General features: G+C 57.2%; 1 protein-coding gene across 1 annotated transcript in view; it reads left to right on the top strand.

Moving 5' to 3' along the window:
- The window catches only part of CERK (ceramide kinase), a gene marked incomplete at its 5' end in the record, with an annotated part of 50,568 nt that overhangs the window by 22,104 nt on the left and 4,602 nt on the right, over window positions 1-23,862 (top strand). The window contains 11 exons of the mRNA XM_058682085.1: window positions 2,721-2,834; window positions 3,160-3,282; window positions 8,779-8,904; window positions 10,522-10,585; window positions 10,863-11,008; window positions 16,547-16,621; window positions 17,945-18,097; window positions 19,891-19,996; window positions 20,660-20,736; window positions 21,346-21,551; window positions 22,155-22,363. Of these exons, the coding sequence (XP_058538068.1) occupies window positions 2,721-2,834; window positions 3,160-3,282; window positions 8,779-8,904; window positions 10,522-10,585; window positions 10,863-11,008; window positions 16,547-16,621; window positions 17,945-18,097; window positions 19,891-19,996; window positions 20,660-20,736; window positions 21,346-21,551; window positions 22,155-22,363 (1,399 nt within the window). The remainder of the gene's footprint in view (window positions 1-2,720; window positions 2,835-3,159; window positions 3,283-8,778; window positions 8,905-10,521; window positions 10,586-10,862; window positions 11,009-16,546; window positions 16,622-17,944; window positions 18,098-19,890; window positions 19,997-20,659; window positions 20,737-21,345; window positions 21,552-22,154; window positions 22,364-23,862) is intronic.

The raw sequence follows: 23,862 nt of genomic DNA on the forward strand, positions 1-23,862 counted from the left end.
ACATGTTATTTAGTTTTGAGAGAGGGGGAGAGAGAGAGAGAGAGAGAGAGAGAATGAGCAGGGGAGGGGCAGAGAGAGGGGGACAGAGGATCCCAAGCAGACTCCATGCTGACAGCAGCGAGCCCGATGCAGAGCTCGAACTCATGAACTGTGACATCATGACCTGAGCTGAAGTCGGATGCTCAACGGTCTGAGCCGCCCAGGCTCCCTGATAACAGGGATTTTTACTTCTCCGTTGGTCTTGGTCCCTCTTTGGAGAAGATGGTTCTGTTTACTCCTCTGTGCTCCGTGTGAGAACAATACTCGGGGGAAACAGCAGGTCCTGCTTTCATAGTTCTGTCTTGTTCTCACCCAGGGAACGGGCAACTAGGCTTAATGTAGCAGAGGACACGGAGGTTCGTCCCAAAGGCTCCCTTGTGTCCTGTCCCTTGGCCTCTCCCCCACATTTCAGTTACCCAGGAGCAGAGCCACGTCAGACGAGGTCTCCCTTTGCTCAGAGCCCTCTGAGCTCCAGCGCACCCGAGTGAGAGCCCCACCAGCCTCGGAGGCACAAGCTCCCTGTCCCTCTGTGCATCCCTCCGTCCCTCCCCTCCCCTCCCCCTCGGCTCCTGCTTCTCTCCCAGGCCACCTTCTGAGTTGCGCATCCTGGCCCCATTCCAGTGTCTGTTCAGACCCTGAGCCCTGCCCTGGGCACCCCTGCTCTGCACATCGGCCCCGACGTCAGCACGGCGTGCCCTCTGTCGTCTCCCCTGCACTCTGTAGGAGGGCGGGGTGGGGCCTGTGGCGGGGACCGTACGTGGTGCCCATGGGGTTTGTCAGAGCCGAGGTCCTGTCATTGGTGCGTGGGGCGTAGCGGGCTCGTGACCCCGCCTGCGGGACTCGAGAGGCCGGCGCAGCTGAGCGTGGGGTGGCGTTTGCGACGTCTCGCCCGCCCTCCTGTGGTCCCCCGGGTCTGTGAAACCAATCCGGCAGGATTAGGAATTATTAATGTGTAGACTCCTTTCAGTGGGTTCTCCCGTGAGTCATTTGTAACTTTTACTAATTCACCAGCATGACATGACTGTTGTCTTCATCTGTTGTGCACTTTCTTAAGTCGGTCAGCCGTTTGTTCGAACGTCAAGAAGCGCGTCAGTCCGAATTACTGTGCGCACTTAGCTTCGTATAGTTTCCTCTCTGCCGTTTCTTACCAGACGGGCCTGAGCGCAGTGACTGTGCGGGGGGGGGGGGGGGGGGGAGGTCCTGATGTTTGTTCTCGGTGGTCTCAGAAGACCGCCGTGTGAGCGTTCGGTCGTGAGTGGTGAGCCCCCGACTCCTCCCTGCGTGGGCCCGGCCTGTCCCCCGTGCAGAGCTGGACCCCAGACACTCCTGTCGTGGGAGGTGGGTGCCCGGTGCCGGGCGGGGCGGGGCTGGAAGGCAGGAGGACGTGGAGAGGCAGGCTGTGGGATGAGCAGGGAGGTGTTGCCCTGCCCTGAGCAGACGCCGACCACAGCAGGGGCAGGGGGGAGTGGGGAGGAGAGAGCCACAGCTTCCGGCCAAGGCAGGGTGAGCGCAGGGTGCCCTGCAGGGAGGCCGGGGCGACAGGCGTCGCTGAGGGCTGCGACCTGAGCTGCACCCCGCTCACCCCCCGTGTCCGGGAGCGGGGCCTGGTGGGCACCTTGAGCCCACGCCGCCCTCTGAGGCCCCACCTCTGGTTCCTCTGCAAGAGTGTCCCTTCCCCGTGGTCCTGGCCACTCTGACCCCACTGGGGACCGGCCCTGCCAGCCCCCCAAGGCTTCTCAAGGGGCCCCAGCCCATCCAGACGCTGCCTTCCCTGGTCTTACACCCCGATCCCTGAGGGCAAGGACTTCACAACGATGTAAAGGTCCTGGGGTGTCAGAGCAGCACCACTCACATGGCTGTTAGAGAAATTATAGCGCTTCGGCTAGATTGCAGGTCTCATAGCCACGCTGGGACCAAACCGCAGATGATAACGTTCTTGCTGGTAAATCTTAACAGCAGTTCACGGAGGAGCTTCCGGAACGGAGGCTGTGGTCTTTCAGACCAGGGCCTGCTGTCCTGGGCCTTGGCCTCCCAGTGTCCCAGGCTCTGGTTTCTGTTACCGCCTGCCCTCTCCCCCTGCCCCCTCCCCCCCCCCCCCCCCCCCCCCCCCGCCACCGCTGTGTTCATGTCTGGCTTTCCTGGGCCCTTTACCTGGAGGCGGCCTCTCCCTGGGGTTCCCACGGTGGACAGCATCCGCCGCTGTCCTCCGCAGGCCCACCCAGGGGTCCCCCTCCCGCACCCGGTTGGACCCCCCAGGCCTTTCCAGAGCCCCCACCCTCCCCCCGCCTCGGCTTCCCCGGGGCCCTCACCCTCTAGGCACCCCCGGTGTCCTGGCTCCTGCCATGTGCTTCCTCCCTAGTTGGACCTCTGAGCCACACTAAGGACACTGTGTCTCGAGACTCTTTTCCCGAGTTTAGCACGGTCTCCAGCCGGGGAAGGCAGCGGAGGAAATCATTTGGAAAGTTGGCGGTCTCCATTCAGTTGGGTGAACCACCCCACCCTCTGGTAACGTCGACCCCCCGCAGTTAGCGCGGACTCAAAACCTACAGTAGGATTCTTTTCTTCACTCCTGGATTTCTAATGAGAATGTGAGAGCAGAGCGTTCCCAGCATTTCGGGTTGGACTTCTGTGTTTGTGTGAATTCTGTGCAGTCGTCTGACGTGAGGCTGTGGTCTTTCCAGATGCCTGCTCTGTGCCCGTCTCTGAGATCATCACCGTCGAAGAAACGGACATCCACGGCAGACACTACGGCCGCGGAAAATGGCAGAAGATGGAGAAGCCCTTCGCTTTCACAGGTGATGGAGCGAATCCGTCCCGCGTCTCCGGGGACCGCGCGCACATGCCCCAAAAGGCCATGGTTTCGTCACTTGCTCGACAAATTCAGTGTTTCTTTGCTTGATCTCGCAGAGACTGCCTTATGCAGTTTTTCCCAAGATCTCCTTTTGATTAACGTCTTGACCAGCTTTGCCTTTCTTCGCTTTTTAACATGAGTGAGGAGAACTGAGACATAGGCCGGAAGGCGGGGGCGGCACGGGGACCCTGCCAGGCTGCGAGGCTGCCCACGGGGCGCGAGGCTGTGCTCCGTGACCCCCCGACCCTCCGCGCTGTCTGTCTCCGCAGTGCACTGCGTGAAGAGGGCCCGACGTCACCGCTGGAGGTGGGCGCAGGTGACCTTCTGCTGTGCTGAGGAGCCGCTGTGTCACCTGTGGCTGCAGACGCTGCGGGAGTTGCTGGAGAAGCTGAGTACGTGGAGAGAGGCACGGTCGGCGGGGCCCGCGCGGGACCCCGTGATCGTGGCTGCTTCCCTGCCTTTTGCACACCTTCCTGTAACCAAGTGCGCGGCTGAACTGGGGTGGCTTAAAAATATACCAGTTTTACCAGTTATGGGACCAGCCTGGCACCGGGCGCTGCCCCAAGCATGGCCTTCCCTGACCGGCCGCGGGGGGGGGGGGGGGGGGGGGGGGGGTAGGGGGGGACAGGCCCCTGGCCCACTGAGCCTCAGGTTCTGTTTCTGGGAAGCGGGGAGGGCGATAGCTACGTTCCCGGGGGATGTGGGGAGTGAGCCAGGGACGTGGGGGCGCCCCTGTGCACACCTGCGCCCCGAGCCTGTCGGTCGCCCCTTGGAATGCGGAAGATGCCAGCTCCTCCTCTGTCTGGAGTCCTGTTTGGTCATAATCTTTTTTTTTTTTTTTTTTTTTTTTTTTTTTTTTTAATTTTTTTTTTTCAACGTTTTTTATTTATTTTTGGGACAGAGAGAGACAGAGCATGAACGGGGGAGGGGCAGAGAGAGAGGGAGACACAGAATCAGAAACAGGCTCCAGGCTCCGAGCCAGCAGCCCAGAGCCCAACGCGGGGCTCGAACTCACGGACCGCGAGATCGTGACCTGGCTGAAGTCGGATGCTTAACCGACTGCGCCACCCAGGCGCCCCTGTTTGGTCATAATCTTAACACGTCGTCCTGTGAGCTCGGTCCAGGCTTTCTTTCACTGTAGAAGAGAAACCGTGTGTGGGTAGGTTTGTTTTCGGTCTTCTTTGATTCATTTGGCATCTGGATCAAAGAAGCGAATTATAATGTGTCGAAGGCCCGCCAGCTGCAGAGAGACTTGCTCGCTCGAAAAGGTGCCTTTGGTACTCTGCGTTCCGCCATCTAATCCCGCGGGACGTGACCTCCCTTACCTGCTGCCGGGCCGGTGACCCCCGACCGCTCCCCGCATCTCCCAGCACAAGGGCCGTCCCGCTGTGTGAGTCTGCGCGGAAGTTGCCCCCCGCCCGTCTGCCGCCTTGTCCTCCCATCTTTCCAGACTCGTCCTCCTCGTCCCCGCTGCCCCCTTCCTGCTTCCTCTGCTCGCTCTCCTGAGACTCTGAGTCTGTAGACTCGGGCCGATTCTGTAGGTTCAGACCCCAAGAGGAAGTTCGCCGACTGGACGGCGGGCGCCTATTTCCCGTGTAACTGGTAGGAAAGCGCACACAGTTGTACGCCCGTCGCAGGTGCTGGTGTGGACAAGAATTCCGGGACTCTGTTACTTCAGCTACTCTGTAACTAACTCTGTGTCCGTCTGTTGTAGTGTTTATTGGAGGTAGTGTAGACGCAGGGAAGCGCCCAGATCCGGAGCGCGTGGCCCGGGAGCTCTCACACACCCGGCGCTCTGAGCAAGTATCCGGCATCCACATCCAGAACACCGCCAGCTGCCGGGGCTCCCTGGGCCCCCTGCAGGCACAGCCCCCGCCCCCCCGCTCCCCCACGGGGTGATCACTGCCTGGCTTCTGAACGACCGGCTTCAGCTAATGAGTCACCGTGCTCTGCAGAGCTCCTGTGTCTGGCTGGCTGGCTCAGTGTCCGTTTGTGAAGCTTCCCCACGCTGTGCGTGCGGTGTCAGCTGCTCGTTCTCTTGATGGCGTGGCCCTCCGTGTCCGACCACTTACTCATCCATTTTACTGTGGCAGGTCGCTGGGAGAGCTAGCTCCCCGGTGTGGGCCGTTGCAGACAATCCTGTATGTTCTGAACGTTCTGGTGCGTGTCTTGTGTGGACACATGCCTGCGTGTCCGTTGGCTGCGTGCGGGAGTGGAGTTGGTGGTTCGAGTGGCCCCCGGGGCGTATGTGCCACCTCGGTAGACAGCGTCAGACGGCGACGCTCCCGCCAGCGGAATATGAGAGTCCTGGTTGCCCCGAGTCTTGCCCACACCTTAATAATTGTAGCTGTTTGGGTGGGTGTTACGAGTCTTGCGTTACGGGGTTAATTTACATTTCCCTGATAGCTAAAGAGGCTGAGAAGCACGCTCCTGTGTTTCTGGGCCATTCGGAAATCCCCTTTCGTAAGGAGTCTGCTGTTTGGGTCTCTTGTCCACTTTTCTGTTGGCTTATCTGTCTTTTCTTAATGTTACATGGATATTCTTTGTATATCATGGATCCAAATCTTTTATTCGATTTATGAATTACTGACATCATTTCTCATTCTGTGGCTTGCCTTTTTAGTCTCTTACTGGTGTCTGTTGATGGACAGACATCCTTTTTTTTTTTTTTTTTCTTTTTTTAAGTAGGCTTCATCCCAGCATGGAGCCCAACATGGGGCTCGAACTCACCAACCGTGAGATCAAGACCCGAGCTGAGATCAGAGTCGGACGGGTAACCGACTGAGCCCCCGGGTGCCCCAGACATCCTTCATTTTAATGTAGATCTATTTATCTTTTTGTTTTGTTTTGCTCTATGGTTAGTTTGGGTCCTATTTGACATCTTTGTCCACTCCAGACCCATGAAGATGCTTTCTCCTCAGAACCTTGTTTTACCTTTCACATTTAGACCTAGAATCCACCTAGAATTGATTTGGGGGTGTGGTGTTAGGTGAGCGGTCAGGGTTTACTTAAACACAGATGTCTCGGGGCGCCTGGGTGGCGCCGTCGGTTAAGCGTCCGACTTCAGCCAGGTCACGATCTCGCGGTCCGTGAGTTCGAGCCCCGCGTCGGGCTCTGGGCTGACGGCTCGGAGCCTGGAGCCTGTTTCCGAGTCTGCGTCTCCCTCTCTCTCTGCCCCTCCCCCGTTCATGCTCTGTCTCTCTCTGTCCCAAAAATAAATAAAAAACGTTGAAAAAAAAAATTTAAAAAATAAAAAAAATAAACACAGATGTCTGCTCGACCCCATGCCGTTGAGGGAAGGAGCGTCCCTCCCCCCACGCGCCATGAACCGCCATGTTGTTCTCCACGAACTTGGCTCGTGTGTGCAGAACTTGAATGGCTTTCCACTTTGTGTCCAGTGACGTTGCTAAGTCCACTTTTTAATAGATTGATGGTTCTTTTGGATTTTCTTCAAACGCGATCGTGTCAGCTGTGAGTAATGACCCTTCTCATTCATCCGTCTTGGTTCTCTTTCTCACAGTTTTGCCCTGGTGCGGATCCCAGCGTGGGGAGGGTCGTCTCAGTCCTGTTCTCGGGGCCGTTTCCGACATTTCACTGTCAAGGATGATGTTTCTTAGGTTTTTCATAGATTTTTAAAAAAACATATTAAAGGGGCGCCTGGCTGGCTCAGCCGGCGGAGCCGGCAACTGCTGATCTCGGGGTCATGAGTTTGAGCCCCACATTGGGTGCAGAGATTTCTTAAAAAGTAAAAATGAAAAAAGAATTAAAAACAGGTAAAAACATATAAAGGACGTTCTTTTCAAATTCCTAGTTTTAGGAGTTTGTTTTTCCTTCAGCCATAACTAACTGATAAATTTGATGAATGCTTTTTCTGCATCTGTTGGGGTGCCTGTGTGGTTGTCTCCTTTCGGAGTCCGTGTGTTAAGTACATTGGTTTCTCTTTGTACAGATGCCTTTGTATTCCTATGAAATCCAAGTTGGTCATGACGTGTTACTCTTTTTCTATGTATTTCTGGAGTTGACTTGCTGATACTTGGTTTAGGATTTCTACGCCTCGGCTGAGGGGAGACATCGACCCATAGCTCCCCTCTGACCACGCCCTTGTCTGGTTTCGCTGTCAGGCATTGGTGGCCCCGTGCGGGGAGCTGGGAGGTGCTCGGTCCTTCTGTGCAAGAGTTTATGTGATTCTGGGGACTATGGTCTTCCCTAAAATCTTGGAAGGATTCACTGGTGAGCCCTCTGGGCCTGGGCTTTCTTTGGGAGGTTTTCATTAATGACTTTGGTTTCTTTATTAAATATCAGACTCGTCAGATTTTTCTATTGCTTCTGCCAGCTTTGGTAAATTGTATTTGTTTTCAGAAAATTTGTCTATCCAAATTTATAAGTTTATTCATAATCCTTTCACTTTCTCTGTAATATGTGCAGATTCTGGAATAATGTTCCCTTTCTTGCTCTTGGTAATTAATAGTTTATCTCTTCTCCCTTTTTCTTTATCAGCTTTATTAAGGAATACCAATTTCATGAATCTCTTCAAAGAACCAACTTCTGACTTTGTTGATTTTCTCTACTGTGTGTTATCCCCCCCCCCGCCCAGTATTTTATTATGAAGATTTTCAAGCATACAGAAGGGAAAAATTGCAAGAATTAATTGTACAGTGAATGCACACATATCCAAAGCCTCGATTCTACAGTGGTTAACATGTTGCTGTATCTGCTTTGTCGATGTCTGTGGATCTATCCAGTAGTTAATAGTGTTCTTCGCTGAGTTTCAGAGTTAAGTGATGGACGTGGGGTGCTTCACCTTTAAACACTTCAGCGGGCGCCTCACTAATTAGAGATGAACATTTGTTTACAGTTCTGAGCTAGAATTTCCGTACAGCGAGACGGACAGACCGTGAGTTTAAATCCATGACGTTGACACATACATACAGGTGCCGTGTACCCCACACCCCTCCCTGTGAGACTCACGTCACCCCAGAGTCTTCTGACGATCCTTCCCATCAGTGCAGAGAGGATCACTCTGAATGGAGTCGTGTGACGGGGGCCTTTTGAGGGCTTCGGGCTCTCCGCGTAATGAGTTAGAGATGTGTCCGTGCTGGCAAATATGCCAGCGGTTTGTGCCTTTTTATGGCCGAGTAGCATTCCATTGTGCAGCTGGACCACTGGTGTGTCAGTCGTCAGTCGACGGGCGTTTGGGGTATTTCTGCTCGGGGCTGTTGTGAATGGCCCCGCTGGGAACATCTGTGTGCAGGATTTTGTGGGGACTTAGGTTTTCAGTTTTCTTGGGCATATATACTTTCTTGCCACGTTGATTGATTTGTTAGTAAAGTTGGGTTTTTAAGTATCACAATCTGTTTGAACGGACCCCAACGGAAATGTGGGAGCTGTTGTAAGAGCACAGGCGTGACCCACATGGGGAGGTTCTCTGGACGGGACTGGAACCAGGGACCGGGGGGTTGTTGTCTGTGTCTCGCCGTCTGTCCGTCTCCACGGACTACATGTCAGGCTCTGTCTGTGCCTGTCGGTCTGTCTGTCTCCCCTGGCGCTCTGTTCCGTATATCCGTTTCTTCTTGTTCTCTGCAGACCCACGTTCCTGAACATGAAGCAGGCAAGGCTGCTGCTGCCTTCCGGAATTCTGAGTTCTGGGGGCTTCTGGGAAACCTTACAGATGTGCACAGCTTCTGCCCATTCTCACAGGCCGGCCCTTCTCCCTGCTCGTAGATGAAGAAGCCCTTCCGTGCTGTTCTTTGACTTAAAAATACTTTCTCCCAGACAGTACTGCTCAGAGTTCTCACACCATCGTGGTTTGATTTTGTTCAGTAACACAGTACTTCGGAGAGAGTATTTGCCACACCCGTTGTGATTTACGTATTGTTGTTGTCTTGTAGCATCCAGACCAAAGCATTTACTGGTGTTTATTAATCCGTTTGGAGGGAAAGGACAAGGCAAGCGGATATATGAAAGGAAAGTGGCCCCACTGTTTACCTTAGCGTCCATCACCACCGAAATAATCGGTAAGGTATAAATTCTCCGTTAAATACGTAGGCGTGTTTGAGAATGATTCTAGACAAGATTTTTATCTTATGTGATTATTTTATTTATTTATTTTTAATTTTTTTAAATGTTTATTTATTTTTGACAGAGCGCGAGTGAGCATGAGTGGGGGAGGGGCAGAGAGAGAGGGAGGCCCGGAACTCGAAGCAGGCGCCAGGCTCCGAGCTGTCAGCACAGAGCCCAACGTGGGTCTCAGACTCACAGACCATGAGATCATGACCTGAGCTGAAGTCAAACGCTTAACCGACTGAGCCACCCAGGCGCCCCTCCACACTTAAAAAGAAAACAAAAACTTACTAAAATTTTATTTATTTTTGCTTTAATTGTTTTTTAATGTTTATTTTTGAGAGACAGAGCAGGAGCGGGGGAGGGGCAGAGAGAGGGAGGCACAGAACCCGAAGCAGGCTGCAGGCTCCGAGCTGTCAGCACAGAGCCCGACGCGGGGCTCGAACTCACGGACTGTGAGATCATGACCTGAGCCGAAGTCGGACGCTTAACCAACTGAGCCACCCAGGCGCCCCATCATGTGATTATTTTAAACAAAATAAAACACGTTGTTTTCTATGCCAGAATGGGAACAGTACAAAACAAAGAATGTATACTTCTCTGGCCCAGTCTTAGCATAGAAGAGAAACACTAAGAAGATAAAAGGGTCAGGATCACGGACAGAAGATTCGTGGAAGAAGAAAGACGAGTGATTCGATAAGGCTTAGAAGTAATTTCACCAATGAGTGATGTTTTAAGAAACGTGATGTGGTTTTTAGTGCAGATTCTCAACGCCGGGCAGGTGCAGGAAGCCGGGGTTCTCCTCTCCGGACCCCGTGCTCTGGGGTCTGCACACGCGTGTTAAAGAGCCACTGGCAGTGTGGGCGAAGAGCCTTACAAATTAGGGGGTCTGTGAGGAGCCCAGATGTGAGTCCTCCCCAGGACGGCAGTCGGATGCACAGAAGTGCCCACGCGTGCACTGCCACGTCCCGTAAGAGCAGCACACTGAGACCGCGTAAATGCCCGCTGACAGGAAACGTGGAGGTACCACTGCCCGAGTGTGGCGAAACGGAAGGGACAGAGGGTGGACCTTTAACGTGGTCTTTACGGAGAGCTTTTCACTTAAGAAAACGGTCAGGGCCGGGAACACCGGGGTATAAGTCTGCGCGCACAGCGGAATTTCAGTTGTGTCTTTGTGTCTTACGTTGAGTATATAGATATGGGCTGACGTTTTCTTTTCTTTTCTTTTCTTTTCTTTTCTTTTCTTTTCTTTTCTTTTTTCTTTTCTTTTATGTCTTGGTATTTTCTAAAATTTCAAACTAACTTGGATAATAAGGAAAAGCTGTAAAATCTCTTTCCAAAAAGTTACCATTTGTTGGCAATTAGATGCCAAGAAGGTGGCGTCTCCCCCGGAGGAATGCGTCCTGAACAAGGGTTGCTTCCACCTGGACTCGGCGCCCACCCCCACTCCATCCCCCTGAGGATGTTCTAGGACCTCATTTTAAAAGAATGATTTGCTTGCCTCTTATGTTAACTCAGACTCTCAGATTCGAACGTAAACCGTACAATGAAATACTATCTTTTCCCCGTAGTCACCGAACGTGCTAATCAGGCCAAGGAGAGCTTATACGAGATCAACATAGATAAATACGACGGGTGAGTAAGGTTCCTTTCAGGCCCTCCCCACCTGTCTTAGTTTTGTCCGCTCCCTGCCCTTGCTTTTCCTGATTGTCAAAGTAAACCTGCTTCCTATAGAAAACCAGAAACTGCAGAAAATTTCCATCACACCTTCTCCTGCGTCTGGGAGACAACCGTGGACCGTTTTCCTTCTCCGTCTTACTACCTGCATATGCGGATTAACTTTTTCTGAGCAGTGGAGAGCACGGCGTTGCGGGGACAGCAGAAGGGACCCTAACGCCCGTGTCCCCTGCAGGATCGTCTGCGTTGGTGGAGACGGCATGTTCAGTGAGGTCTTGCACGGCCTGATTGGCAGGACGCAGAGGAACGCCGGCGTGGACCAGAACCAGCCCCGGGCAGCCCTGGTGCCTAGCCCACTCCGGATCGGCATCATCCCCGCGGGTAGGGCGTCCCGTCCCCGTCCCCGTCCCGTCCCCGTCCCGTCCCCGTCCCTGTCCCAGGGGGCATGGAGCTCCCTTCAGGTTCATTCTGTTCCCGAGCTGGGGATTTTATCAGCACACGGGTGAAGGCTTTGTTGACAGTTGATGGCGGAGGAAGGGACCGCTGATGTGTGCCTGGGGGAGTCCTGTCTTCCCCCGACACCTGCTTCCCACAGGCGCCCAGCAGCTGGCAGCTGGGGGACAGTTGGCTTTCAAAGGACTGCCGAATGGCAGGGGAAGGGGGTGGGGGGACGGGGGGCACTGGGACCCCAGAGCGCAACTGAGGAGGGAAGGACCCCAGAAAGCAGGTGGTCTTCTAGAAGTGGCTTGTAGCCCAGACCTGGGGGCGCTGGGGTTGGGGGAAGGGCCCGTGCAATGGGGGCCGGGAAGGAGGGAGCCGGGCCTGTTAGCCCCGTGGGTCCCTAGGCTGTGTCCCAAAGACATAGCTCAGCGGGTTTTAGGTCTTTCTAGGAAGTGCCTAGTTCTTTGAAAAATGACAGTGCTAAGCCAAGCAAAGCTTGGGCATTGTTGGTTTAAGGCTTTGCAAACAAGGCCACGGGGATGAGGCGCCTTCTGCCCTGCGCCCTGTGTCCCCGCCCTGTGTCCCCACTGACACAGGCCGGCTGCGGGCCAGGGTCTGGGCAATATCCCCATGTCACGCGTCATGTAATTCCTGTAATTCCGTGGTCACGACCGCTCTGTGAGGGAGGTGCCTCCATCCTCCACAGATGAGGGGTCTCGAGGTCACCCAGAAGGGCACGGACCGTGGGAACTCAGAGACCTCTCTGCCCCACCCTACAGTCAGGAAGAGTCTTGTCTTTTTCCGACTGACGGTGTTTGTATATTAAACGTATTTATTCTTGGTCGCTTAGGTCTCAGCTGTTTTCTCAGGTTGGGCTTGGCTTTGGACTTTGAATGTGGTCTGCTCTGGGCTACGTGAATTTTGTTTGTCCACGTGCCGAACTATTTTTCCTCAATGTCTTTTATCACCGCGTGCCTGCAGTACCTAAAACTCTAAGCTCTGAGCGTTGACGTTCGTGGGAGCCCGTGCAGCTGCATCAGGCATGTGAGGACGGACCGAGGCCGGCTCTGCGCCCCCTGGGCCTTGGGGTGCAGTGAACTAGACGGGTGTGGCCTCTGCCCACGGAGGAGCCCCCAGCACACGAGGAAGCGTGGGCGCTGCGGGGAAACAGTTCAGGGAGAACGGCCGGGACGGCTTCTCTCTGCAGGGAGTCCAGGGCCGTTCTGAGAGGGGACAGGCGAGGCGCCAGCCGTGCACGGGGTCAGCTGGGACGGGAGGCAGATGGGAATGAGCTGTGCACTGAGGAGGGGGGCCCGTGGGGCAGGAGTGCCAGGACTGGGGTAACGGAGGCGCCTGGACAGGGGCCCAGCACGGAGCTCGAGTCCCGAGGGCCTTGCGGTGAGACACAGAGGGAAGAAGTCTCCTGGGCCCGTGGGCAGTGTCGTCTGCGTGGGCTCGAAGACCACCCCCTACGCTCTGCTCAGGGCGCCATTGCCCGAGGCCTAGGGAGGACGCCCGTGGTTTGGTCGGTGGCCCCGTGGGCGGCTGTGACTTGGGCACAGAGCGAGCCCAAGGAACCAAGGGTGACGGAGGTGGCCAGGGTGACCCCGTGATGTTGGACTTGGCAGCCTGGGGAGGGGCCACGACGAGGCAAGAGTTCTGATGGAGATCCGAGACGGGGCTCCCGGGGGCCCTGAGGAGCAGTCAGGAGGAGGGGGTGGTGTGGGGGGGTCCGGGACAGAGCATGCTGGAGGCCACCGCTGCAGCTGCTCTGGGTCCCGAGCTGATGTTTCCTAAATTCAGCCTCTTTCCGCTGGAGTATTTGGAGGTATTAGCGAGGCGGCAGACAGCCGACCCTCCACCCGGCGTCTTCCCGTCACTGCCCCTGTGCTGCCCCGTGGGGCCCCAGCGCCCCGGGAGGGACGCGGCTCAGCGTGGGGGGCCGATGATGCCAGAACCAGGTCCTGACGCCTGAGCTGAGCCAGACCTTGCGTTTCCGGCCGGAAGCTGGGCCTTCCTCTTGGTTAAAGCCTGGGCCACAGGCTTGAGGAGATGACCGGGGAGTTACTTCGGACCCGAGGGTCGAGCTGTTGAAGGCACGCTGACAGAACGCTAGAAGGGAACAGTGGTGTTGGGGGCACCCGTGAGGACCGGGACGTGTGCGTGGACTTGTCTGCCGGCGCCCGGGTCCCTCCACCTGCGCCAGAGTTCACCCAGTCCGTCGGTGCCCGTGCGTTCTCGGCCCGGCTGCGGCCCAGGAGTGAGCAAGGCCGGGCGCACGGGCTGTGGGGACGCAGACATGGGTGAATAAGGAAGAGAGCCGAGCAGTGGCAGGGGCCACGCCCTTGCAGATGGGGGGCGCTGGACGGCCTTCCGGGGTGAAGTGTGGTGAGGGCAGGAGGGGGCCTGGCTGCGGGTGTGCTGCCCTCGGGGGGCGGGGGCCTCCTGGGAGAAAGGGGCAGGTGGCAGGTGCCGGCCGAGGGGCGGCGGCCCCATGAAGGATCCCAAGTAGGCGGGAGGCTGAGCAGTCCCCTCCTTCGAAAATCTGACCTTTTAGTAAAACGATCCCTGAAAACCGTCGGAAGCTGTGTTCACCTGCCCCACTCTTTGCCCAAAGGACCCGGGTGACCGAGAGAGAAGGTGCGTCCTGCCCGTTCAGGGCGATGGCGGGATCTAGAATTAAATCCTGGAACACAAGCACATTTCCGTCCATCTTACACCTGGATAGAAGGTGTTTGCGTTGAACTCCGGCTCCAGAAATGGGGGCCACACCCCAGCCCGGCCCAGGCCCGGACCCTGGACGCCTGACCAGAAAGGCCGGTCGCCTCGCCCTGTCCCGCCCACGCCTCCCTAGACGAGACGCCTCTGGCAGCTTGGGAACAGCACGGGCCCACCTCTGTTGTGGTTGTAGAGGGCGTCCCACGCTCGCAGCCCTTCCAGCCCCACGAGGTTCCTTCTCGAGACTCGGAGCTCCCCCGTGGGGTCCCCCTGTACGGGGTGGCCCAGACGCAGGGACAGGCTTCAGAGGCCTCGGTTTATAGGCTGTGGTGCAGGATAGAAGCCAGACGCCGGCTTCTGCGTTTTTATTGGAGGTCCTTGCAGAATCCCCACCGACCGTACGCGTTACATCCCTGCAGGTGCAGGCGAGTGTGGGGGTCTCCTCAGCTCTTGTGATGAGGGATGGCTTGCCAGGAAAGTAAACAGGGCCCTGGGCACACAAGGGGAGCGAGTGGGCTCTGCGGATGTTCTGGAAAGTTCTGGGGATGTGAAGGACTACCTCAGGGCATGGTTCAAATTAATTAGCTAGGTCTTTTGGAGTCTGTGCTCTCGAAACTGTTTATATTATCCGAGCACCCTTCACTCTAACGACGAGTGAGCGGGTGGGAGAGTCTGAAACCGCGAGGCTTTTCGTGGACACTGTTGATGTTGATTTTTATTAAGATTAGTCACTCCTATAATCTTAAACGTTTATTTAAAAATGTGTATTTGGCTCATTTTTGGAACAAGGTGTCACTGAAGTCTTCAGGTTAAGATTGGTGAAAAATAAATATGCATGTGTTTATATAACTTACCAACATCCAGAAGCCACATGTCAGCGTAGATTACATAATTAAGAGCCTCCCCTCGGATCACAGACTGGACCAGATTCTGTTACTCGAAGAGACCCCGGAGGGTGCTTGCAACCCGACACGTCTGTCGGGAGCCTGGAACTTTCCGGCTGCGTCGGACATCACTTACGACGGGAGACTTGCGGATTGTCCCGGGGCCCAAGGGCAGAGACGTGGCCCCTGCCGGCGTCCAGGCCCCCCTGCCCGTTAACGCTGGTTCCTCCCGATGGATCTCGGTCTGTGCTGGGGGTGGTGTCGGTGATGAAACTGCCATTCTGGATCCTGTCATCCCTTTGTTAGGAAATCTACACCAGGCTTTCAGCGGACGTGTTACACCTCGCGTTGCTCGGCCCCGTCCCAGACCTGCTGGGTCAGGATCTCGGGAGAGTGGGGTTCAGGACCCTGTTGTAAATAAGCACCCCAGGAGGGTCTCCGCCCGCTCGGGCTGAGAACAGTGACCTGGATTATGACCCAGTTAGAACCGGGCCACACCTAGGGAGGACCTGGCGGTCCAGGCACTGGCCGGGTGCCACGAGGTCACCCCCAATGTGCAGCCGAGCCTGTCAGCGTGAGGCGTGTGCCCGCCAGGGCCAGCGGAGTCCCCTCATGTCTGTCAGGTGACAGCTGCCGTGCCCCTGTGACCCAGGGACGGGTCACGGCGCGTTCTGTGAAACCGGGTGCTGGTGTTGGGGGGCAGGCTTCCACGGGGCTTTTTCCGGGGTCTTCCCGAGTTGTCCTTGCTCTGCATACGCTTTCCCGCTGGCATCGTCTGCACGGGGCAGAGTCCTTTGGGTCTCGTGGCCGCTGGTATGTGCAGGGGGTTCACACTCACTGCGGAGCGCTGAGCTACGCGCCCGGCCACCACTGCCACCCGCATTTCTCGGGGGCTCTGTTCCCCGGGACAGTTCAGGAACAGGCTCCGCAGACTCTGTGAGGGGATGGCTGGTCCTATGGAAGTCCGGTCTCAGAGTTGCGTTGTTTTTAAATGTTTATTTGAGAGAGAGATAGAGACAGAGGGACAGAGAGAGACAGAGCATGAGCGGGGGAGGGGCAGACAGAGAGGGAGACACAGAATCGGAAGCAGGCTCCAGGCTCCGAGCTGTCAGTGCAGAGCCCGATGTGGGGCTCGAAACCATGAGCCGTGAACTCGTGAGCTGAGCCTACTTACTTAACCTACTCAGCTATGAGCTTAACCTACTAAGTCACCCAGGTGCCCCTATAAACCTGCTTCTTTAAAAAAAATTTTTTTTTAATGTTCTTATTTATTTTTGAGACAGAGAGAGACAGAGCGCAAGCAGGGGAGGGGCAGAGAGAGAGGGAGACACAGAATCGGAAGCAGGCTCCAGGCTCCGAGTTGTCAGCACAGAGCCCGATGCGGGGCTCGAACTCATGGACTGTGAGATCATGACCTGAGCTGAAGACAGATGCCCAACCGACTGAGCCCCCCAGGCACCCCCAGTCTCAGTGTTTCTGACAAATCAGTGTCAGTATTTCCAACATTCATTTTGTGGACGGATTATATTCGTCTTTATTTCCGTATCTATTCCAGGGCCAAAAGGAAGAGTCCACCTAGTTGGAAATCTACTAGAGTTTGTTTGTTTGTTTTTAATTTTTTTGACGTTTATTTATGATTGAGAGACACAGAGCATGAGCAGGGGAGGCATAGAGGGGGAGACACAGAATCCGAAGCAGGCTCCGGACTCTGAGATGTCAGCACAGAGCCCGACGCAGAGCTCAAACTCACAAACCGTGAGATCATGACCTGAGCCAAAGTCAGTCGCTTAGCCAACGGGGCCACCCAGACGCCCCTTGAGTGTTTAATTAATACGATGATATGAAGCACGTTTTTTTTTTCTCTCTCCTACTTCAGGGTCCACAGATTGTGTGTGTTTTTCCACGGTCGGCACGAATGACGCGGAGACATCAGCTTTGCACATCATTGTGGGTAGGTCCCTTTCTTTTTTTTTTTTTTTTTTTTTTTTTTTAATTTATTTTTGGGACAGAGAGAGAGCATGAATGGGGGAGGGGCAGAGAGAGAGGGAGACACAGAATCGGAAACAGGCTCCAGGCTCCGAGCCATCAGCCCAGAGCCTGATGCGGGGCTCGAACTCACAGACCACGAGATCGTGACCTGGCTGAAGTCGGACGCTCAACCGACTGCGCCACCCAGGCGCCCCAAGGGTAGGTCCCTTTCCATGCACGCAGCAGACCCATGGACCTCGCTGGGCATGGCCCCGGCCCTCCTGCCAGCAGAGCTCTGCGTGTGCTGTGGTTCCCTGCCACCTTGTCCTGTCCTCCCACGGCCATAGGGGGTCCTTCAAAAACACAAACCCGGGGCGCCTGGGTGGCTCAGTCCGTTGGGCGTCCGACTTCAGCTCAGGTCACGATCTCACAGTCCGTGAGTTCGAGCCCTGCGTCGGGCTCTGGGCTGATGATGGCCCAGAGCCTGGAGCCTGCTTCCGATTCTGTGTCTCCCTCTCTCTCTGACCCTCCCCCGTTCATGCTCTGCCCCTCTCTGTCTCAAAAATAAATAAACGTTAAAAAAAAAAAAAAACACAACACAAACCCTGCTCAGAGCTCTCTGGGGCCCCCCATCAGGGGTCCCAGGCACCCCGTGGCCCAACCAGCTGCCTCGGCATCCCCATGTGCGGGGTCAGGCTGACCCTCTGTCCTGGACACGTCTCACGCTCGCCGGTCCTCTGCTCTCACTTCTGCTCAGGACTCAGCCCCTCATCTCCATCGGGACAGGTTTTCCCAGGCCCGAATCCGTGGCACCCGAGATGCCCCTTCCAAGTGGCATTTACTGCGCTCCCGTATACACGGCCCCGAGGGCGGGAATGGCCGCCCCAGCTGCTCAGACAGCCACGGCCCTTGCCCGGCAAACACATGGCTCCCTCCTGGTCCCTGACGACGGGGCCCCAGAAGTGCTGCTTACGCATAGCCCATTCTCGATTTCCTTAGCACGTGGGCCCCTCTTCACCGTCAAATCCACCCTGTTTCCCAGCAGCGGCACTGAACGAGCCCCGTGGGTCCACTGTGGTTCCGTGCCTGCCGGGAAACTTCCCAAAGCTGTTGTGGACCTTTTAGTCAAGTCCTGTCATTGGAATCAGGAACAGGAGACCCAGGGCCCACGTGCAGACCGTCCCCGTGGCTGCCTTCCGTGTGTTGCACGTCTTAGTCGCTCGGGTGCTTCTGGGCCCGCCCGTGCCATCGAGGGGCTGAGGAGGCGCAGTGTGGAGGTGGCCAGGGGACCGTGTCTCTCCCCCAGGGGACTCACTGCCCATGGACGTGTCCTCGGTTCACCACAACAGCACGCTGCTGCGCTACTCCGTGTCCCTGCTGGGCTATGGCTTCTACGGGGACGTCATCAAGGACAGTGAGAAGAAGCGGTGGATGGGGCTCATCAGATACGACTTCTCAGGTAGCCCTGCTTTGGCACATGGCATCTGCCTTCGCCTGCAGAGCACCCGTTCGAGGTGGGTGCCCTGCTGGTGAGGGGCCCCGGGGCGCCCGCAGAGCAGGGCGGACACCCCAGGGCCACAGACCGGTTCTCCTGTTCGGGATCTCAGAGCGACTCGAAGGCACTGCGGCCGTGCCAAGCCGTGACAGTCCGCTCTCCTCAGGCAGTGTCACCTTCCCAGAGGGGTCTGAACGGGGGCGGGGTCTGGAGTGGGCACGCCTGCTGCTTGGCGACTGTCACCCACCCGGCCACCGCCCTTTCCAGTTTGCTTTTGGGTCAGTCGGTAGTCAGTTAAGTCGAAGAACCCCAGGTATTAAAATCTGCACCCTTTTCTTGGGAGAGAAACGGATAGTAATGTGCTGGGTCTGAGGCACTGCAGAGGCCTGTTTAAATCAAAGCTACAGTATCGCTTTGCAGTTAAAACGCAAGATACTCCAAAGTAATGTATCTCCCCAAACCGTCATCAGGAAAAAAGAATGAAGGATTAGAAAGAATCTGGGTAAGATTCGTGCCGTCTTCCTGATTACCTGCTGTTGAGCTGGCCGCTCGCTCCCGAGCCCGTGGGCCTCACCCCGGCCCACGGTCTCCTCTCCGCTAGGATGCAGGGTGTGTCCTGTCCGTGTCTCCATCCCCACCTGGAACTCACAGAGACCTGCAGAGGCTCAGCGGTTTTTCTCGAGGCAGAGAGGAGGCCCGTTTTAGCGCCAGCGGGACACTCAAGTGTCCGTCCAAGGACGGGCAGAAATGGGGCCCTGCCATCCGGGAGAGAGACCGTTCTGCAGGTCGAGCGGCCAGCCCCTGCCCTTCACCTGCTGCCGAGCTGGAGGGTCGTCCCGGGGGGAGGGTGCCACCCACGGAGGAAGTGGAGGGAGGAAGGTGGACGCCAGGGCATTGGGAAGGGGTTTCTCCACGGGGCAGGTAGTTACTGGGTGGATCCCACATGCCCAGCCACACACTAGCTGCTGGTAGGGGATGGGTTCAGCAGTGTCCCCGTCGTGCCCGATGTGACCATGGCCAGCGCCAGCCCGGCATCTGGCTCAGGGGAGTGGTGTCACTGTTACATTTGCAGGACGTGGCAGGGTCCCCACCGTGGCCCAGGGCACCCTCAGACCCCACTCCCCTGTCCTGCTGGGCTCTCTCCAGTCAGCTGCTCAGGTTCATCCCGTGCCCACTGGGGCCGGTTCGAGGCCGGCCAGTCCCGCTCAGAGCGGATAGCACGCCACGGTCCTCCAGATGGGCTGGACACAGTCCTTGGTGGTGCTGCCCTGGACCGTCACTGTCCGCGTTCTTCCCGGATGCCAGACTGGTCCTGGGTGACCTTGGGCGGCCGAGCCAGGGAGACGTGGGAGCGTCGCCGAGCAGTCTGGGAGGAGCAGAGAGGTGGCCCTGCCCTTTGATGAGCCTCCACCGAGTCGGGGAGGCCATCTCCAGATGTCAGGGGCTTTGGCACATGCCAGCCCTGCAGCGATCTTCGGGCAGGCAGGACGGGTCACTGATGGCAGAGACCTCCACCGCTGAAGGCAGCCCTGGTGACCCGGCACCCAGCATGGCCCGATCCCTTACCGCTCCCATCACACAGGTCTTGGGATGCGCTGGTGGCACGGGGCGAGGGGGGGGGGCCGCTGTGTCCCAGAACAGGTGCAGCTGGGGGGGGAGGGCGCGGGGAGGGCGCTGTGTCCCAGAACAGGTGCAGCTGGTGGTCTCATGGCCAGAAAATGATGCTGGGACTGCTTTACTTTGTGCTCTGTTCCCAGGTTTGAAGACCTTCCTGTCACATCACTGCTATGAAGGGACAGTGTCTTTCCTGCCAGCGCGGCACACAGTGGGGTCTCCCAGGGACAGGAAACCCTGCCGTGCTGGGTAAGCACATTCTTCCGTGTGTTTCTATTGCAGAGGGCGCGAAATAAAGCTGGGCTGCTTGGGGGTGTGCTGCTATCGGGGACACGTATCTTCTAAGCGTAGATGCGAGACCGTGGTTCTGGCGTGCCCGGCGATAGCGTAGCTCTGTGCACGGCTTCCGGGCCCACACATTCCCGAGCCGCTTTCCTTCTTTAATGAAGAATCTGAGGCCACAGGTCACAACAGTTAGAGGCAGAGCTGCTGAGCCGAGCCGAGGCGCCGATCTCCCTGGCGTGAACACGCACCGTTGCACGGTGAGCCCAGGCTGACGACGAAGTTCCGAGCTGGCCGCTTGCTTGGTACCGCCTGGAACAGATGACCGTTGTGTCACTGTGCTGAGCGACCTGCGCCTGGCTTGGCACGCCACCAGCCAGCGCTCTGCTGACCTCGGGGCCAAGCCGAGCTGACTCTCGGCACGCCAGCGCCACGGCTGCGTGGGATGCCCTTGGCTTCTTAGCCACGCGCGTACACGCTCTGCAGAAGGACGCGTGGACGCGCGTACGTTTTAAAAGATCTGACTTGCAGAATTCAAACTCGCGTGCAAAGGGGAGAACTGCCAGGCGCGTGCGCTCCCTTGTCGCGGCCGCGTGCCTCAGGAAGGGCGGTGACGTCCTTGTCTTCCAGATGCTTCGTGTGCAGGCAGAGCAAACAGCAGCTGGAGGAGGAGCAGAAGAGGTCGTTGTACGGTCTGGAGAACACCGGTAATGTCTGGGCCGCGGACTCACGGTCACCGCCGCGTGTGTTGGGGTTTTAAGCTGTGGAACCTCTGAGGGGGCTGCGTCTTCCCGCTGTGCGTCCCCCCCTTTGTCGGTGGGCGCGTGTGTCCCTCTCTGCTCGCCTCCGGGCAGCAACATGGCTGCTCTGGACTGGGGGCCGGCGACAGTTCCTGTCAAGGGTTATACTCTGGTCTGTGGGCTTTGCCAGGCGCCGGGAAGGGGGTGGGCGCAGCAGCGTTCCAGAAACTTAGCTGTGGACACTGACGTTAGAGTTTCGTGTAATCTTCATGTGTCACAAGATACTGTTCCTCTGGAGTTTTGTAAACCACTTACGAAGGTGAAAGTTATTCTCGGCTGACACGGAATCGGGTGACAGGCCAGGCTCGGTGGCCCCCGCTCTAAGTTGTTCAGACGTCCCCACGTGAGGACCAGTGGAACAGCTGTGCCCCTTCGGAGGCGACCCTCTGGGCACGGCGGCCGGCACAGGGCCTGTGTGCTGGGGCCGAGGGTCAGTCCACGGGAGATCCGTAGGGACGGTCTCGGGACGCGCGCCCGCGTGTGACGTGCCGTCTGCGATGCCTCTTTCTGCTTCAGAGGAGGTGGAAGAGTGGAAGGTCGTCTGCGGGAAGTTCCTGGCCATCAACGCCACCAACATGTCCTGTGCTTGTCCCCGGAGTCCCCAGGGCCTGTCCCCGGCCGCCCACCTGGGGGACGGGTCTTCTGACCTCATCCTCATCCGGAAGTGCTCCCGGTTCAACTTCCTGAGGTTTCTCGTCAGGCACACGAACCAGTACGACCAGGTGAGCGGGGCGCTCGCCCTGCCCCGTCCGCGCTGGCGGGCGGGGTCCATTTGGGCAGCGTCCGCGCGGGCAGCGTCCCTGCGGGTGATCCCTGACTGCCGTGCCGTAGGAACCCGCTGCCGAGTCCCAGGGAACAAGGTCAGGTTTCTGGTCTGCGTTTCACCCAGTGGAAGTTCCTAGCGTCTGCTCCTTCTGAGAGCTCGTTAAAGACACAAACCTCTTTCTAGCAAACCTTTCCGTAGTCGCTGGCATCCTTGTAGTTAACACAACGGCAGACCCCGACTCTAACGAGATAAGTGTGGGTTGGCCTCTGGTTGTAGTAAGATATGTTTTCCTTTTTTTAAATTACATCGCGTTTCAGGTCTAGCATAATGGTATTTTTATGTGGTTTGCAAAATAGTGCTTGTTAAAAAGATGAAGAATTCTACAAGTCCCTACTAGGGAACTGCCAGAATCTTGAGAAAGCTCCGGTCGCCGTGGACGCGCCGGGAGGCGGGCGGCGGCCTTCGCTTCGTGTCCGAGCTGCGGGCGCGCCGGGCACGGACAGGCCTCCCCCGCAAAAGCGCCTGTTAAAGCGCCAGCCCCTTCCGTGTCTCTCTGCAGTTTGACTTCGCTTTTGTCGAAGTTTATCGCGTCAGGAAATTCCAGTTTGTATCGAAGCACGTGGAGGACGAGGACAGCGACCTCAAGGAGAGGGGGAAGACGCGCTTCGGGCAGATCTGCAGCGACCACCCCCCGTGCTGCTGCTCTGTGTCCAACAGCTCGTGGAACTGTGACGGGGAGGTCCTGAGCAGCTCCGCCATCGAGGTCCGGTGAGTGACGGTGGCCCGAGGGCGCCTCCAGGGGCCCCAGGACCGCAAGCGTGAGGGTGCACTGTAAACGCGCGCGTGTGTCCACGCAGCCGGCGCCCGAGACCCCGCCATCGGACTCTGGGGAGGATGCCCACGTGTGGACGGTTCCCGCGATTTCCCAAGCCCCCCCCCCCCCCCCCCCCCCCGCCATCTTCTCTTCTCCCTGAGCCCCAGCACCGGCTTCTGTCCCTTTGCTCTGGCATTTTCTCTCTCTTCTCCTGATGACACACACAAGCCGTCCGCCTTCACCGGGTCCACCGGGAGCCCCTCCGGCCTCAGGGAGCCCCGTCTGCGGCCGGCGCTGGACTCTGGCTCGTGGCCTCCGGGGGGCAGGCACCAGGCGCGCTCTTCCGGCCGCTGGCCTTCGGGCAGGGGGTCCTCTGCAGACCGGCTGGGGGTCTGCCATCTGATGACACGTGTCACACGCCCAGAGGGAGCGCGAGTGCGGAGAAAGTTGTCGATCAGGCTGTCGAACGAGGTGAAGGTGTAAAAATGGAGTGAAGTTCCAGGGTCCTGTGCTGTCTGCACAGGTCGGGGCGAGCCTAGCCGCCTTGACGGAGGCCAGGCCACGCGCTCCTTGACGACAGAGTGCGGACGGTGTGGGAGGCGACACGGAGGGGCCTGCAGCCCCGCACCCACACCTCCGATAACGTGCACGTCACCGTGTACGATCCCGACGTTAAATGGCTTTTCAGCCCGCGGGATGTGTAGTGTCGAGCCTCCTACATCAGCATCCGGCCAGGCCGTCAGGAGAGGCAGCCTCAGCCTCATCGAGGCGCACGTCTGCTCGCACCTGCTCCTGTGGCCACCGCGCGATCAGTGTGGCCGTGACTGCCCAGCTCAGATCCCAGGAGCAGGGGCGGGGACAGGACCACAGGGAAGCCCGCCAGGATTCGGCTTTTGTCAACACATTTTACAAGTTACAGAATTATTTTTGATGCTGGCTTTGGGATTTACTGGAAAAACAGGATACTTTGAGAATTAGGAAAAGCATTCTTTTATGAAATATATGCTACATATCACGATAAATATCACTATGCCTTGAGCAGCAGGTGACTTAGTTATGGGGTTTTTATTACTGAACATCTTTAAAAAAATCTTTTTTCATTTATTTTTGAGAGAGAGAGAATCTCACACAGGCTCCACACCCATCAGCACGGAGCCTGATGTGGGGCTCGAACCCACGAACCATGGGACCATGACCTGAGCCAAAACCAAGAGTCGGGTGTTTAACCAACTGAGCCACCCAGGCACCCCTATTACTGAACATCTCAGAGGGGGCTGTGACGTCATTAATAATTTGGGAAGGAGGCATTGCCGGTGGGGACCGGACAGCCACGCTGACCGCTGAGTCCCTCTGGCTCCTCTCGTCCTGGTGCTTGCGGAAGGCGGGGGTCTCCAGGGCACCTCGGCCACCCCTCAGCCCCCTAGGCTCTGGCTGGTGTGGGGCCCCCTCCTCT

Source organism: Neofelis nebulosa, chromosome 8 (genome assembly GCF_028018385.1).
Source record: "Neofelis nebulosa isolate mNeoNeb1 chromosome 8, mNeoNeb1.pri, whole genome shotgun sequence".
Lineage (NCBI taxonomy): Eukaryota > Metazoa > Chordata > Mammalia > Carnivora > Felidae > Neofelis > Neofelis nebulosa.